The sequence below is a fragment of the Podarcis erhardii genome, assembly GCF_964252035.2.
Source record: "Podarcis erhardii genome assembly, chromosome: 1".
In the NCBI taxonomy this organism is placed as follows: Eukaryota; Metazoa; Chordata; class Lepidosauria; order Squamata; family Lacertidae; genus Podarcis; species Podarcis erhardii.
This window is the reverse complement of record NC_138497.1, coordinates 45,840,071-45,853,246: the sequence shown is the minus strand read 5'-3', so window position 1 is coordinate 45,853,246 and position 13,176 is coordinate 45,840,071. Positions and strand designations below refer to the sequence as shown.

The window sequence follows — 13,176 nt, the reverse complement described above, 5'->3', positions numbered from 1 at the left end:
GTATCATAGTTTTGACCTAATTTTTATTTTTATGGAAAAAACCATTGTTTCCAATCATTGCTATCTTTCCTACTTTAAATAATATCACATAGTCTTTGCCCACCAGAGGGAGACAGTGAGCTATTTTTTCAATGAGCGTTTCTTCAATCATGTGAGCCACCGCATGATTAAAAGTAGAAATGTCAATTTCTAAAAAATCTCTTTTCATAAAAGCCTATAACTTAAATGGGAGATGGTAAAAAGCCAGAAGTTAAATTTTTTATTGTTATCATTTTCATAGTGTCAGCTAATACCCATATGATGATGGCTTCCAAATCTGTTCTCTATCACCTCTTTCTGTTCGGTCCTATATCTCTGTGTTGCTGATTTCTTTTCCTGAATGCCTTGTCATTCTCAAAGACAGAAGACTTACTGTTTCTACCTAACCCCCAGCTCTACCATGTGAGAAGTGTAGCTACATTTTGTTTAGCTTCATTTCCTAACTCATAAGCATGCAACCTTAGTCACCTTCAGCAGTTACAAATGTAAATATTTATTTTTGCTGTGTAGTTTAGGAAATAGCCTGATTTTCCGATTAAGAACCTATGTGCTAGCAAGGAAAGAATTAAAAACCATGAGTACTGTTCAAATAAGAGATATTCAGAGTATACCTAGTGAAATTAATGAACATGTCTTAAGTTAGGTTTATTAATTTCAGTGGGTCTACTCTGAATAAAACTTAGCTGAATATCATTCTAATCCTTCCCCCCCGCCCCGGTCAACAATGTGGATGATAATGTTAATTACTATAGAGTAATGATGAATAGGTCAGTCGTTAAAATACTGAAATTGAGATGATGGTGAGACCTCTAGGTAAATATCACAGAGGCAAGTGAAAATGCAGGATTAGCTGAGGCAAACGTTCTGGAGTAGAAAGGCATCATTGAGTGCCATCGTTCTCTACATGATAATGAGAGATACAGATTTTGATGAAGTTACTTAGAAAAATGTGCAGAGAGAGAATAGCAAGGAACCAAGAATGGAACCCTGAAGAACTCCACAAAACAGTGGGAAGGCGGAAGAGGACCATATTTCTGTGGATATGTTGAAAGAGTGATCCAGCCAGGATAAGGACAACCATCTATGAACAGAGTCATAGGGGGTCAGCCATATCAAACACCACATAAAGATTGAGTTGGAGAAGGACAGAGCAGAGACCTGTAGAACTGGCAGTGAGGAGATTAGTGATTTTGATGAGGACTGTTAATGTTACCACACACAAACATACATTGAATTGCCATATTAACCCTAATTTACAGCCTAGCTTAAAATTTTCCTGTTATCTTCCAGTTTTTTCCAGCAGAGATTGCACCAGTTGGCCCAACACAGAGATACAAAAATATAGGGCTGTGTAGTTGTGCAAGAGCAAGTTATCTATTACTTGTCTTTTTGAACCTGAAAATATGATATGGCAATATGTAATTTCAAAGCCAATAAAAATCTATTCTGTAATATCATTTCTTTCTTCCTGTTTTCTGTATAGGTTACAATACCCAGACCATCAATGGCATCCACACAGTCTGCTTCTGAGAGTTTTCATTTTGGCCAGCAACTAGAGAAGAAGGACCGGGATCCTCGGCTTTTGGAACATACTGTTGAACTTTCCTCTCCTAAGGAGAACTTGGTTGGCTTGGCAGTGGCAAACGATGCACTAACTCTTAGTGCCAGTAGAACAGATGTAGTACACAAGTTAGACCACAACCTAGAGGCAATTGGAAAGGATGAGTGTATTGAAGAATGTGTTGGAATCCAAGATCATAGCCAAACAGACCTACTTGAACAATACATGAAGAGACAAGGAGAAAATCTCTTCGAAAAAGGGGAAGAGAATCAGCTTCCTGTGGCTTATGAAAATGATATTGAAATACAGATTGAAGGACCATGTTCAACTGCTCAAGGAAACACTGAATCTGTATTGGATGGTCCTCTGGCTGTTACAGAACCTGAAGAACTGAGGCCAATTCCTTCCTCCTCCTTGCCAAATCAGGATGCAAAACAGGAGTTACAGAAGCAGTCAGCAGCCGAAACATCAGATGTTTCTTTATCAAGAAGTACTGACCCATTTGCTCAAAAACAGGAAAACCAAGTAGTACCAGTGCAAGAAAATGGTTTCCATGATGATGGGGATATTGATCATGCTGAAGAATTGCAATGCCAAGAGGGGAAAGAAGAGCAAAATGTCCAGAGAAATGGAGAATTGTTGCACTCCAGTTCAGAGAATGAGAGTTCTAATCCATCCAAGAAGGAGTTAGTTAGATCTGCATTTGTGGCTAGACAGAGTCGCATTCCAGTTTTAGCACAAGAGGTAGACTCCTCATCAGAATCGTTTCCTGTTTCAGCAAAAGAGAAGCTGCTTCTAAAAAAGGCTCATCAGACAGACTTGGTTAGATTACTTGTAGAAAAGAGACAGCTCAAATCTTTCCTTGGTGACCTCTCAAGTGCCTCTGACAAGTCACTGAAAGAAAAAGTTGTTGCTGGTCCATTACCACTTCCTGAAGATGTGTTGTCCTCCTTTTCAAAACTGACACTGGACACTCATTTGCACAGCCAAGTAGAGGAGAGTTTTTTGTCACCAAGCAATCCTCAGTCCAGAAAGAGCAAAATCCCAAGACCCGTATCTTGGACTCCCACAGATCACGTTAGCAGTTCAAATTCAGCTCAGTTTTTTCCTCGTCCACCACCAGGAAGACCACCAACAAGGCCTGGAGTAGAAGCCAGGTAAGTAAAAACAGCTACACCTTTGAAGCAGATTTGAGCAGTTTTGGGAAGGCTTTGTATGATACCATGCAAATTGCACTAAGTACTCTCCGCCCCGCCTCCCCACAAATATCTGCAATCAAGCTTATGTGCATACACACATACAGAATATTTTTCTCTTTCAAAATTCAGAAAAAAATTACCTGAATAAGAACATTAACAACATTTGTATACAATAGAAACACTAGGTTTCTAAAATATTTTGCTTCTAGATTTAAGTGAACCTGGATTGCCTATAAAGACCTAAGAGTACACACCAAGTGAGCTGGATATGGTAGTAAGAAAATCAAGCTATGACTCTTAATATAAACCACTCCTTATCATGTATCTTTGGGTAATGCCATTAAGAAAACACCTTTTCTGTTACCATTCCTTGTCTGATTTACCCAAAAACCAACCAACCACTCAACCAAGAACTGATCATATGCTTTTTCTTAAAGCTGGACCTTTGACTATTAAGTATTTAAAGGACACAATAGCAGAATGTAAGCGGAAACAAAATATTTTGTTATTTGTAGCTTTTCTTTCAAGCAAAAGCTTTTCCTGGGTGGTGTTTACAAGGTAATGCAGACTATGGCTGAGAATCATGGCTTTTCAGAGACTTTGAAGACGGTATGAGATAGCTCTTGCTTTTTGCGCCACACTCTCTCTCTTTTTCCTCTTGTCCTGCTATGGATTCTCGTTAAACAGGGTTTTGTACTGCAGGAAATTGTAACATGCTGCCTTCAAGTCACAAAAAAATTATCAGCGAGGAACAATAGCCAAGACCTCCTGATGGTCCTGTGCATCACTTGTACAGCTTCTGAATACAGATTGCATTCTTATAGGTTTTTAGCCACACTTACTGAAGTTTAAAAGTTGCTTTTAGGATGCTAAATTGGGTGTCAAATACCAGATTTTGCATTTTACAGTGAATGCATGCAGTATACTTATTCCTATGTATTATTTATTCAATTTATTTATTTACTGTTATGTCATTTTAAAAAATCAAATCAGTTTACAGCAATAAAACTTAAAAACCATGCAATAAAAACCATAAAATGTTAAAAACTAAAAGCATACATCAGTTAACCATTGTGGAAGGATGTATTCTTAATCGCCCACATAGGCCTTGTGGAATAGTTTCAGGAGGCATTTAAAAGTTGGTGCAGAATTTGCCTGCTGAATCTCTGTTGGCAGAGTATTCCACAGGACTGGGCTGATGGTACCAAAGGTTCAGTTTCTTGTGCTTTTCAAATGAGTTCTTGCCTGGATGCAAGAAGAGAGGGAGCTTGCTGGATCACATGAAGGAGGCCTTTCCTCTTTGGTGTTATCACTAAAAAAAGCTATATTCCTTTATAATTAATCAGATTGCTCCATCCCATACTCAACATAAGCACGATCACCAAGAAATACATAGCTAAAATTTCCACAGGAACCACAATGATATTAATGCTCAAATACGTGGGAAGAGAGGATTTTACCTGGCAGCAGAAGGTTGTTAATGCCAGTGCCAGAACTCCACCCCTTGGACTTTTGCTAGAGGGGCACACAGAGAAGTGCCTCTGTTCTTAGATCAAAGAGTATGAGCCTACCCAGACCTTCTCATGGCACTGGAGAAGGAGGAAATGGTACTAATCAACTTCTCTTTCTCTTGAAGGTTGCGCAGGTACAAAGTACTAGGAAGTAGCAGTTCTGATTCAGACCTGATCTCTCGCCTGGCTCAAATTCTTCAGAATGGATCTCAGAAACCACGAAGCTCTTCTCAGTGTAAGAGTCCAGGGTCTCCACATAGCCCCAAAACACCACCCAAAAGCCCAGTCGTCCCCAGACGCAGTCCCAGTGCCTCCCCTAGGAGCTCTTCTTTGCCTCGTACTACCAGCTCCTCACCATCCCGGGGTGGGCGTCCTCACCATGAGCAGAGGAGCTCATCCCCACATCTTGGAAGGAGTAAATCGCCTCCCAGTCTTTCAGGCTCTTCATCTTCCAGGAGATCCTGCCAACAAGAGCACTGCTACAACAAGTCTAACAAGAATGGGTTGAAAGGATCTAGTGGCTCCTGCCACCATTCCTCTAACGTTAAGTCTCCCACAGGGAAGAGCAAATCAGCCAGTAAACTTAGCAGATAGGAACTGAGTCTGTGTCTGGTGTCAAAGCCCCTTAATCCGATGCATGTTGTGTTTGTGTACTGTGTATTTAAACAAAAGTCTTCAAAAATCAGTGTTCATCCTGACTTTCAAAGGAAACAAAAATTAAGATGAAATATTTATAAGGTCCACTTTGTATATGAGTGGCCAGGCATTTCCTGAGAACATGCAGCAAGCAGATCAGGGAGGCTAGAGGGCAGGGATGGAGCATCTGGAAAGTCCAAGATGTGTGAAACAGAACAGTGTCTTGGAGGTGAGTGTTTTTAATAAGATTTTAGTTTACTTTTTATTTCATATAAAAGCATGACCTGTTTTAGGCTCTTTCGGTTATCAAACCTGAAACCTGAAATTAATTTCACCTTGGCACTATTACATCTGAGGTATTACTCAGCTGTGTGTGTCTGTAGAGTTTTTAAAAAGCACATTATTTGAAACAGCAATACTCCTGTAAGTTTCTATCAGTGTTGGGCTTCACACATCTGTTTTCAAGTTGCTCACTGCCCATGTTCCTCCTTTTAAAGCAAAAACAGAAAAACTCAGCATCTTGTACCGCTGTATATTTAATGTGGGCTACATTCTTATATGCAGTAAATGTGTACAAATCCACTGAAACCAATGTAATTTAACATTTATGTAAATTTACCTATATTTTCAGATTGGTAACATTCTATTAACTGCTGTTCAGATCCTGATTCTTGGACAACTTGATCATTTATCTGTGTGTGAATTTCTGGAGTTATGGCAGGTTTACATCATATCATATATGAAGGATCTGGAGATGATGCTCACAGTCTGAGTTAAGAAGGAAAACCAGAAGAGTTTGGACCCTGGAGCATTCCTATAATTAAAACATTTGTGCAATAGTCTCTCAGGGTACAAAGGAGAGCCACTGTTAAAGCTGATCAGAATTTACCCATTGGGGTGAGATGTTTAGTCCATTTACCTACCTTATTTACAGTGTTCCTCTCAGTGTAACTGTACTGAGGAAGAGCAAAAATGTTTACACACTTAGACTTCTTACTTGAGAATGTAATCTAAATCTGGAAGATAAATGAATCTTTCACCACCTACTAAAAGGACACTGCAGAGCCTTCATACGTAGTAGGTTAGAAAGAAGCAGCAATTCCTTTGTTTTCTTAAGAATATGAAAAATAATACTTGATAGTAAAACCTACAACACTATTTCTCACATGTCAACATCCCTAAACCTATATTGTATGTCAAGAGCACGTCTGTCCAATTTGCAGATGTTGCTACCAAAATCTGAACCAGGTAATCATACATGTTTATTGGGGGTTTGGGTGGAAGCCCACACCTCTGTAGCTTCCTGCAATACAAATATACATAGTTCCTTACTCAGACATATTCTTGTGTTTAGGGACATTATAATTTAGAAAACAACTTACTGAAAACTCATGTTTAAGGATTGTCTTCCATTCCCTCTGAATAAGATCAGTGGCTTTTAGTTTTCCCATACTTTATATGGGTATCATTTTATGACTATTAGAGGAATGACTTGTTTTGCTAGATTTAGAAATCAATGGTGGATCACATAGGTATGTTTTAAAAGGGATACAACTAGCTCTCCAAAAAGGTTCCTGTTGTAGGGGATACTGGATGTGTGGGTAAATTTGGAAATTACTGATCTGCTTGCTATAGTCATATGCCTGTAGCCAGCATAAATTATTTTTAATTTAACTTTGTTTTATTTAACTTCGTTTGCTGCCAAAATAGTATCTTTGGATGGAAAAGGGAATATTTTCTCTCTGAGCTAACACATTTCTAATGCTGCATTGAAGCTGCACTGAATTTCTCTGGTTCTGTCAGAATGTGTTGGAATTTTTTTACTCTTAAATGTGTATATTGTTTCCCATAAGTAATGTAGCACAGTGTGAAACCTTAGCCTCATTCAGGTTTCAAACACTACAGAGGAATGCAGTAGGGAGAGCATACCTGCTGTTTCTTGAGAAACTATATGATTTATAAGACCTATTATGTTGTATTATATTGTATGATAGGTGCTATACCAATAATTGCATGTTCTCATGGTAAATTATATATTATAAATATTTATAAATATATATATATATATATATATATATACATATGCTTCTATATCCTTAACTCTCTCATTTGCATTTGTAACATTATGGACCACAGACAATGCAGTACTCCTTCAGTTGCGTGCCTGAATTAAATACCCTTGGCCTTGCTGCTCCCATTTCCTGGCATGCACAAAGCTGAATATTCTTCATGCCTCAGTTCAGGACTGAAGGGTTGGTGGTTGCTCAGCAACTCAGTGTTCAATATCAGCTTTGTCGCTTCACTTTTAAATTTCAGAATGAAATGGAATGAATCAGGGGAGCTATGTATCCGATGGCCAAGTGAGATGTGTATTCATGATTTTGGCTTTTCATCTTTCCCCCACATCTTTCCATCAGCAGGCTTTCATGTTGAAATTGTTCCTTGTGACACTGGGCAGTGAGTGATGATAATAGATCAATATGATACAAGCAAAGAAAATTAATTTTCTCTTTGCCCTTGCCTGTCAGCTCTTTTCTCTTGCCCTCTCCCATGTTTATGAAAAGCTGCTGGGACTCTCAACGCTTCCCTGAGGCTGCAATCCAAGTGTCTGTGTTCTGGTCTTCACATGTTACCAAATTTTATAGAGTTACTTTCAGCTAACAAATTATCCTCATAGAGTGTAGTTGAAACATTCTACATCAGTCTTCCCCAACCTGGTGTCCATCAGATTTCTGGACTATGGCTCCCTTCATCCATGATGGCGAGTTATGCTGCCTGGGACTGTTGGAAATTGTCCCAAACTTCTGGAGGACACCAGTTTGGGAAAACTGGGTTACATGACATGCCCCCTTTTGAGATGGTACATAAGTGCTTCCAGGGAATAATTTATCGTGAAGGTAAATAATTCTTGTTGATACAGAGGTACATCACTTTGTGATAACTGCCTTGAAACAACAAAGTTATGAATTCTTCATGCTCATTCTTACATTTTTGTGAGGCATTTAATGTCATATAACCATTTGATTTATAAAGTTCAGCTTAAAAAGGCATTCCTTTATTTATGACTTGTTTAAACTGCTTGCAATATTCAGTTTTTATATTTTGTGCTAAATCCACGGTCATGATGCTTCTAGAAGAGCCCTGGAGGAAAACCTTTATAAACATGCCCAGAGCATCAGTATTAGAAAAACAGTTCCCCTTGCATGTAGGGAGAGGCATATCCCAAAGATGTATTTTCATGCTTTGCTGTCAGGGACAAAATAATTCCTATCCTATGCATTGACTTAAAAAGAATGTTGTCAAAATGCTGTTATACATTCCTCTTACTTATGGCATATGTATGCTAATGTTCAAACTATTTTGTGTTGAAATGCATTTGTATTTCTTTCCATGTTGTACAAATGCAGTCGAGATATAGGTCAGACTAGAAGGTAATTGTGGAAAGCACAGGAGGTTGCCTATGTGTTTTTTTAGTGCAGTGACTGAAAAAACTATTTTCTGGAGTTGTCACTTTGCCAAACATCTGATCCAATAGTGATTAGAAATCCTTTAGTTTACTAATGAAGCTTTAAATTAGCATGTTGGCTTACTATTAACCAACTCATTTTCTTTGTCTTAATCTGTGGTTTAGTTTCTCCATGTCATGTCTTACACAGAGATCTGCATAACCGTTACCACTTCTGGAAGTGAACCAAATAGATATTGTGAATGAATTTTGATTACAACAACTCTAGCCACACAGTAATGAAGTGATTGCTGTCATGGGGTTAATTTGAATTGCTTAATCTAGTTTGTGTTGGATAAAAAATTTCAAATTTGAATATGTAAATCAAGGGCAGCAAGGAATTAATAAGCATGGCTGGGATTGATACAGAACAAATAAAACTAGTTTCCTCATTGGCTTGAGCCAGAGTAAGGAATAGTTGCACAATTTTCTGAATAGGCTGCAGACATTTACCCACAAACAGCATCATTTTGCCAGTGAAACTCCATTGGTTGTATCCAGCAGTATCAATCAGCTGATGATAAGGAGGGTTTCCCAACTCTCTGGAGCAGGTTTAGGAAGGGCAAAGGGACTGCAGCAGCAGATTGGGGGAATCACCACAAATTGCTTCCTTTCCTGTTTAAGACAAAAGCTTTACTGTCAGCTAAGCAGCACTGCTCAACTTAAGTTGAGAATACTACCCCAAAGCCGTGACAGGTATAATAGATACAGTACCTACTCTACAGATTCTCTAAACTGTTGCCACTTTGTGCTGAATACACTTTATTTCACTGCTTCCGGGAACATCACAGCATCTTTTGCACAGTTTTTAGTATTATCATTTTTAGGCTGCTATATTATGGTATGTAGATCACACTTCTAAATGGTATTGATGGAAAACATCTCAGAATTAGAGGTTTATTGCTGGCAAACTCCATTTTTACCTTGTTCAACAAACTCTTCTATAATAGTTGGAGGGACACTTGTCACATCCCTGACACATGTTGTGGCTACAATATAGCCTTGCTAGATGGGAAGGGAATGCAGTTTGAAACTTATGCGTAGCACCTTTGTAGGGTAACAATAAGCATAGCATTCCTGTGATACTCATGTACTGCCTGTGGTAAGGGTCATTTAGAGGTTTTAACACCTGCCTTTGAGATTATCTGTCCCTAATGCTATTCTTTAATAGTAACAAGAAAATAGAGTTGTCCTTTTTGATTCAGGTTTCCTTTTATTTTAATTCTACAGTACAACACGTGTATTTGTGGGAAATGTTTTGGATATAGTCTCTTGCTCTTGATAACGTTCTATCTGCTACACCTTGCTGAACATCATCTCCATCAAGTCTAATTAAAAGAAATTACCAATATTCAAAATCCTGCTCTAATTTTACCTATGGCTGCTTATTTTTATAATTTACAAATTTAATGTTCTCTAATGCCACCAAATGCAATTCCTCCCTGAAGTAAACATAAGTAATACACTGATTTGTCTACAGTAGTAAATCTATGAAATGCTTTGTATCACCTCCCGTTTCCAGAAAACGTAGGACAATAATTCTAATAACATAAGGAAGACAATGAATATATGCCAATAATGTACTTAAATTCCTTGAGTATGAAAGCGTAACTGTGCCTGCATTTTAAAATCTATTCCTTCAATTTATCTAAAATATTATTTGCACATTTTCTTTCATTTCCTCAAAACAAACCAATTAAAAATGGTAAAAATGTAATAGGCCAACTGGTTTATTGGCATAGCCGAGAGAAAACATAACCTTGCTGCTTTTATAGGCTCAATGCTACAAGATGCAGGACAGTGTTATTTTCCCAGTTAGTGCTAATAGGAAATTAAGATAGTGCGTATCTTGTTGCATTGAGCCTCCAAGTTATATGCTGTGATTCCCAAATCACTATGCTGCTATACTGTCTCCTGTAGTCTTGGTCTTCCTGCATTTTGAGTTAAGGACAGCCCAACCCGCCAGGATAGCGGACACAGATCTCCTTTGCCCAGCCTTGCACAGAGGAAGGATCCTCTGATGGCTTCCTTTTGTCCTAAGATCAGGTTTGTTATTGTAGTGACTCCTCATAAGTAACATTTATTTAAGAGGGGAAAGTGGTCAGAGAATCCACTACAATGCTTGCTCCTTTCTGTATTAGTATAAAACATATGTGGTTGCATAGAGGAAATTTCTGCAGAGCACTGATTCCTCCTATGCACCTGAAGATTCTGGGAGCTGTGACAACACATGGGGGCTCACTGAATGAATGAAGACCCCCCATCCCACAGTATGTTGTCCCTGCTGCCTTTGAGGATTGGGCTGTAATGGCTGTAATAGCTGACTTACCCAACTGATCCCTATTCTGACATTTTAGGGTAGTGCCTAACCCCTTCCTTTGTCTCAAAACAAAAAGCAGGGAAATAAGAAAGGCAACTTTTTTGCTTTTGTTCTTGTGTAGTCTGCTTTTCCACCAACTAAATCTGTTGTTAGTAAAACAGGTTAGTGGAATGAGTGGGCACAGGCCTTAAACCAGATATGTAGTATGCTTATTGTTGTGCATGTCTTTTAGTGATAAATTGATTGATACCTGTACTTATGAATAAGAATTTGTATATAACATAGCTTTCTCCAAATTTTGGCCTTCCATTTCAGAGGAACTTTTTTTCTCCTCACAACCCTACAAGAATAGTTTTCTGAAAACAAACAAATTGAGTAAGATGGAATATTAACAATTCTAGTCATAGGATCTTAGGCGAGTGTGTTGCCTATATCATCTACATTTATGTAATTATTATCACAGCAGGCTGTGTGCGTATATGTGTATATATATATATATATATAAATATATAGAAGCGTATTATATGTTGGTCTTGTTTTTTAACTTGGTGATAGCTCCATAATTTTATTACTTTTAAATGGCTTTGGTCTCTAGTAACAGTGTCTATTAACAGTTAATAATGGCCAAAAACCCCTAGTGCTAGAAAATCTTTAAATTGAACTTCTGCAGCTTTAGACTAGCAACTTGCTTTTATGAGCTCAACTCAGCTTGCTTGTAGGTAACTTAAAGGAATACAACTTATTTCCTTCTGCAATAAGTGGTCACAAGGACATCACACAGAGAGGGACTTTGGAGCAGTGGTGCACTCCATTATATCTAAAACTTTCATATAGTTCTGTAGGCTTAGGAATTTGGGTTAAAGTTCAGAGTTCATCTGTCATTCGTACTAGAGAGAGCAGTGCAACATCTAAGTAGGCTTTACCTTGAGTGTTCATTCACCGAAAGAGATTTTCTGACATCTGAGTGTATGTAGATTTAGAAATTTAATTCCTTTGGTCTTTCACAAGATCTTTGCTTTGGTAAGCGTTGACTTTTGCTGTTCTGCACTTGGATCTTGCTATCTTAGTTTTCTGCCGGACATACTATGTTGTACTTTTGTCCATTTTTATGCAGGCATAATTCCCCATGGCATTAGCCAAATTATTGCCTTTAAAGGAACTAAAAGAATGAGCCGCAGAGGATAATTGTGTTTGCCATGATTTCCCCCGTTAGATATACAAAATATACATTTTGTGCAAAAGTGTATAGATTGTGGATTGCACCAGGAAATGTTTCAGCTGCTCTGGCTCACATATAGCAGAGTCAAATTAATACAAGGTTCTATCCAATGTTAGTCAGACCTGGAGGAGACTCAAAGAAATTGATGGTCATGAGTAACAGGTCTGTAGGTCTGTTAATTTCACTGCATCTGAGTATGAATAATGTTAGATACAACTCACTGATACGTAAAGGCTGCCTTTAAAAAAGGCTTTTTACACAAGTCTTCAGATCCTTCAGAAGGGCAGTATTATGCATCTAGGTGGTCCTCCAACCTCTCTTGCATACTGTTCCTTGGTGGCCAGAAAGTACGTTTCTGTAACTCTCTCCCTAAACATCTGCTTTCTTACTGAACTATTTATGCCTGATCATGTTTTATATTTGGGTTTTCCCCCCTAACTACTTTACAACAGAATCCAAAAATGAAGGAAATGAAGGCTTTGAAACCAGGAGTGACCTCTGAAGCACTGAACTTCTAACTAATCTGAAATTGCTTAACAATATTTTAAAAATGAATTATTTCAAAATTAGAAAAAAATGCACTTGTTATTTACTAGAAAACATTTAGCATCTCAAGAATAACAGTTATGATGATGAATTTAGGTAGAAAGTTGTTCTGGAGAGGTAACTTAGTATCGTCAAGTATTCCAGTCTTTCCCTACTTCTTGTTTCCAAAATTCAGATTGGATGTCTTTTTATTTATAATTTTTGCTCAGTTGTTTAAGAACATAAGGTACTGACACAGTGTCTTTGTAATGGTCATTTGTACATAATGGTGTAGTTATTTATTTCCCTTCCCCCATTTGTATCATATCAAGGCTTTGTAAATGTTTTAAGTTCTGTTTTTCAAATTATTTTGTATTTTATTTTTATAAACTGGTTCTAAATAAAAAAAAATCATTCAGCATGCAAACAATTATTTTGCCTACATTTGTTCAATTTATTCTATATGGAACTTGACCAAAAATAGTTCTGGAAATGCCTTCCTTTGAAAAGCAATGAAGTTTATTTCCTATGAAATGGAAGTGTGGTGCTGATCTGTGAACTACCAGTTTTGCAATGTTGATGACATATTAAACATCTTTCCCCCCTACAGTAGTGAAATGAAAATGGACGTTTTTCTCGTTGCTTGATTTCTCACCATTGC

General features: G+C 37.8%; 1 protein-coding gene across 2 annotated transcripts in view; it reads left to right on the top strand.

The window, feature by feature from the left end:
* TTBK2 (tau tubulin kinase 2) overlaps positions 1–12,945 on the top strand; it is a 48,383-nt gene extending 35,438 nt beyond the window's left edge. The window contains exons 15-17 of one of the 2 annotated variants that reach the window (XR_014151041.1): positions 1,523–2,757; positions 4,436–5,175; positions 5,578–12,945. Coding sequence is in view for 1 of the 2 variants with exons in the window: in XM_081839525.1 (XP_081695651.1) it covers positions 1,523–2,757; positions 4,436–4,904 (1,704 nt within the window). In the remaining variant the exon portion in view is untranslated. Of the gene's footprint in view, positions 1–1,522; positions 2,758–4,435; positions 5,176–5,577 lie in introns of those variants that run through there. The other variant, XM_081839525.1, reaches the window with a different exon arrangement.
* The last annotated feature ends 231 nt before the right edge of the window (positions 12,946–13,176 follow it).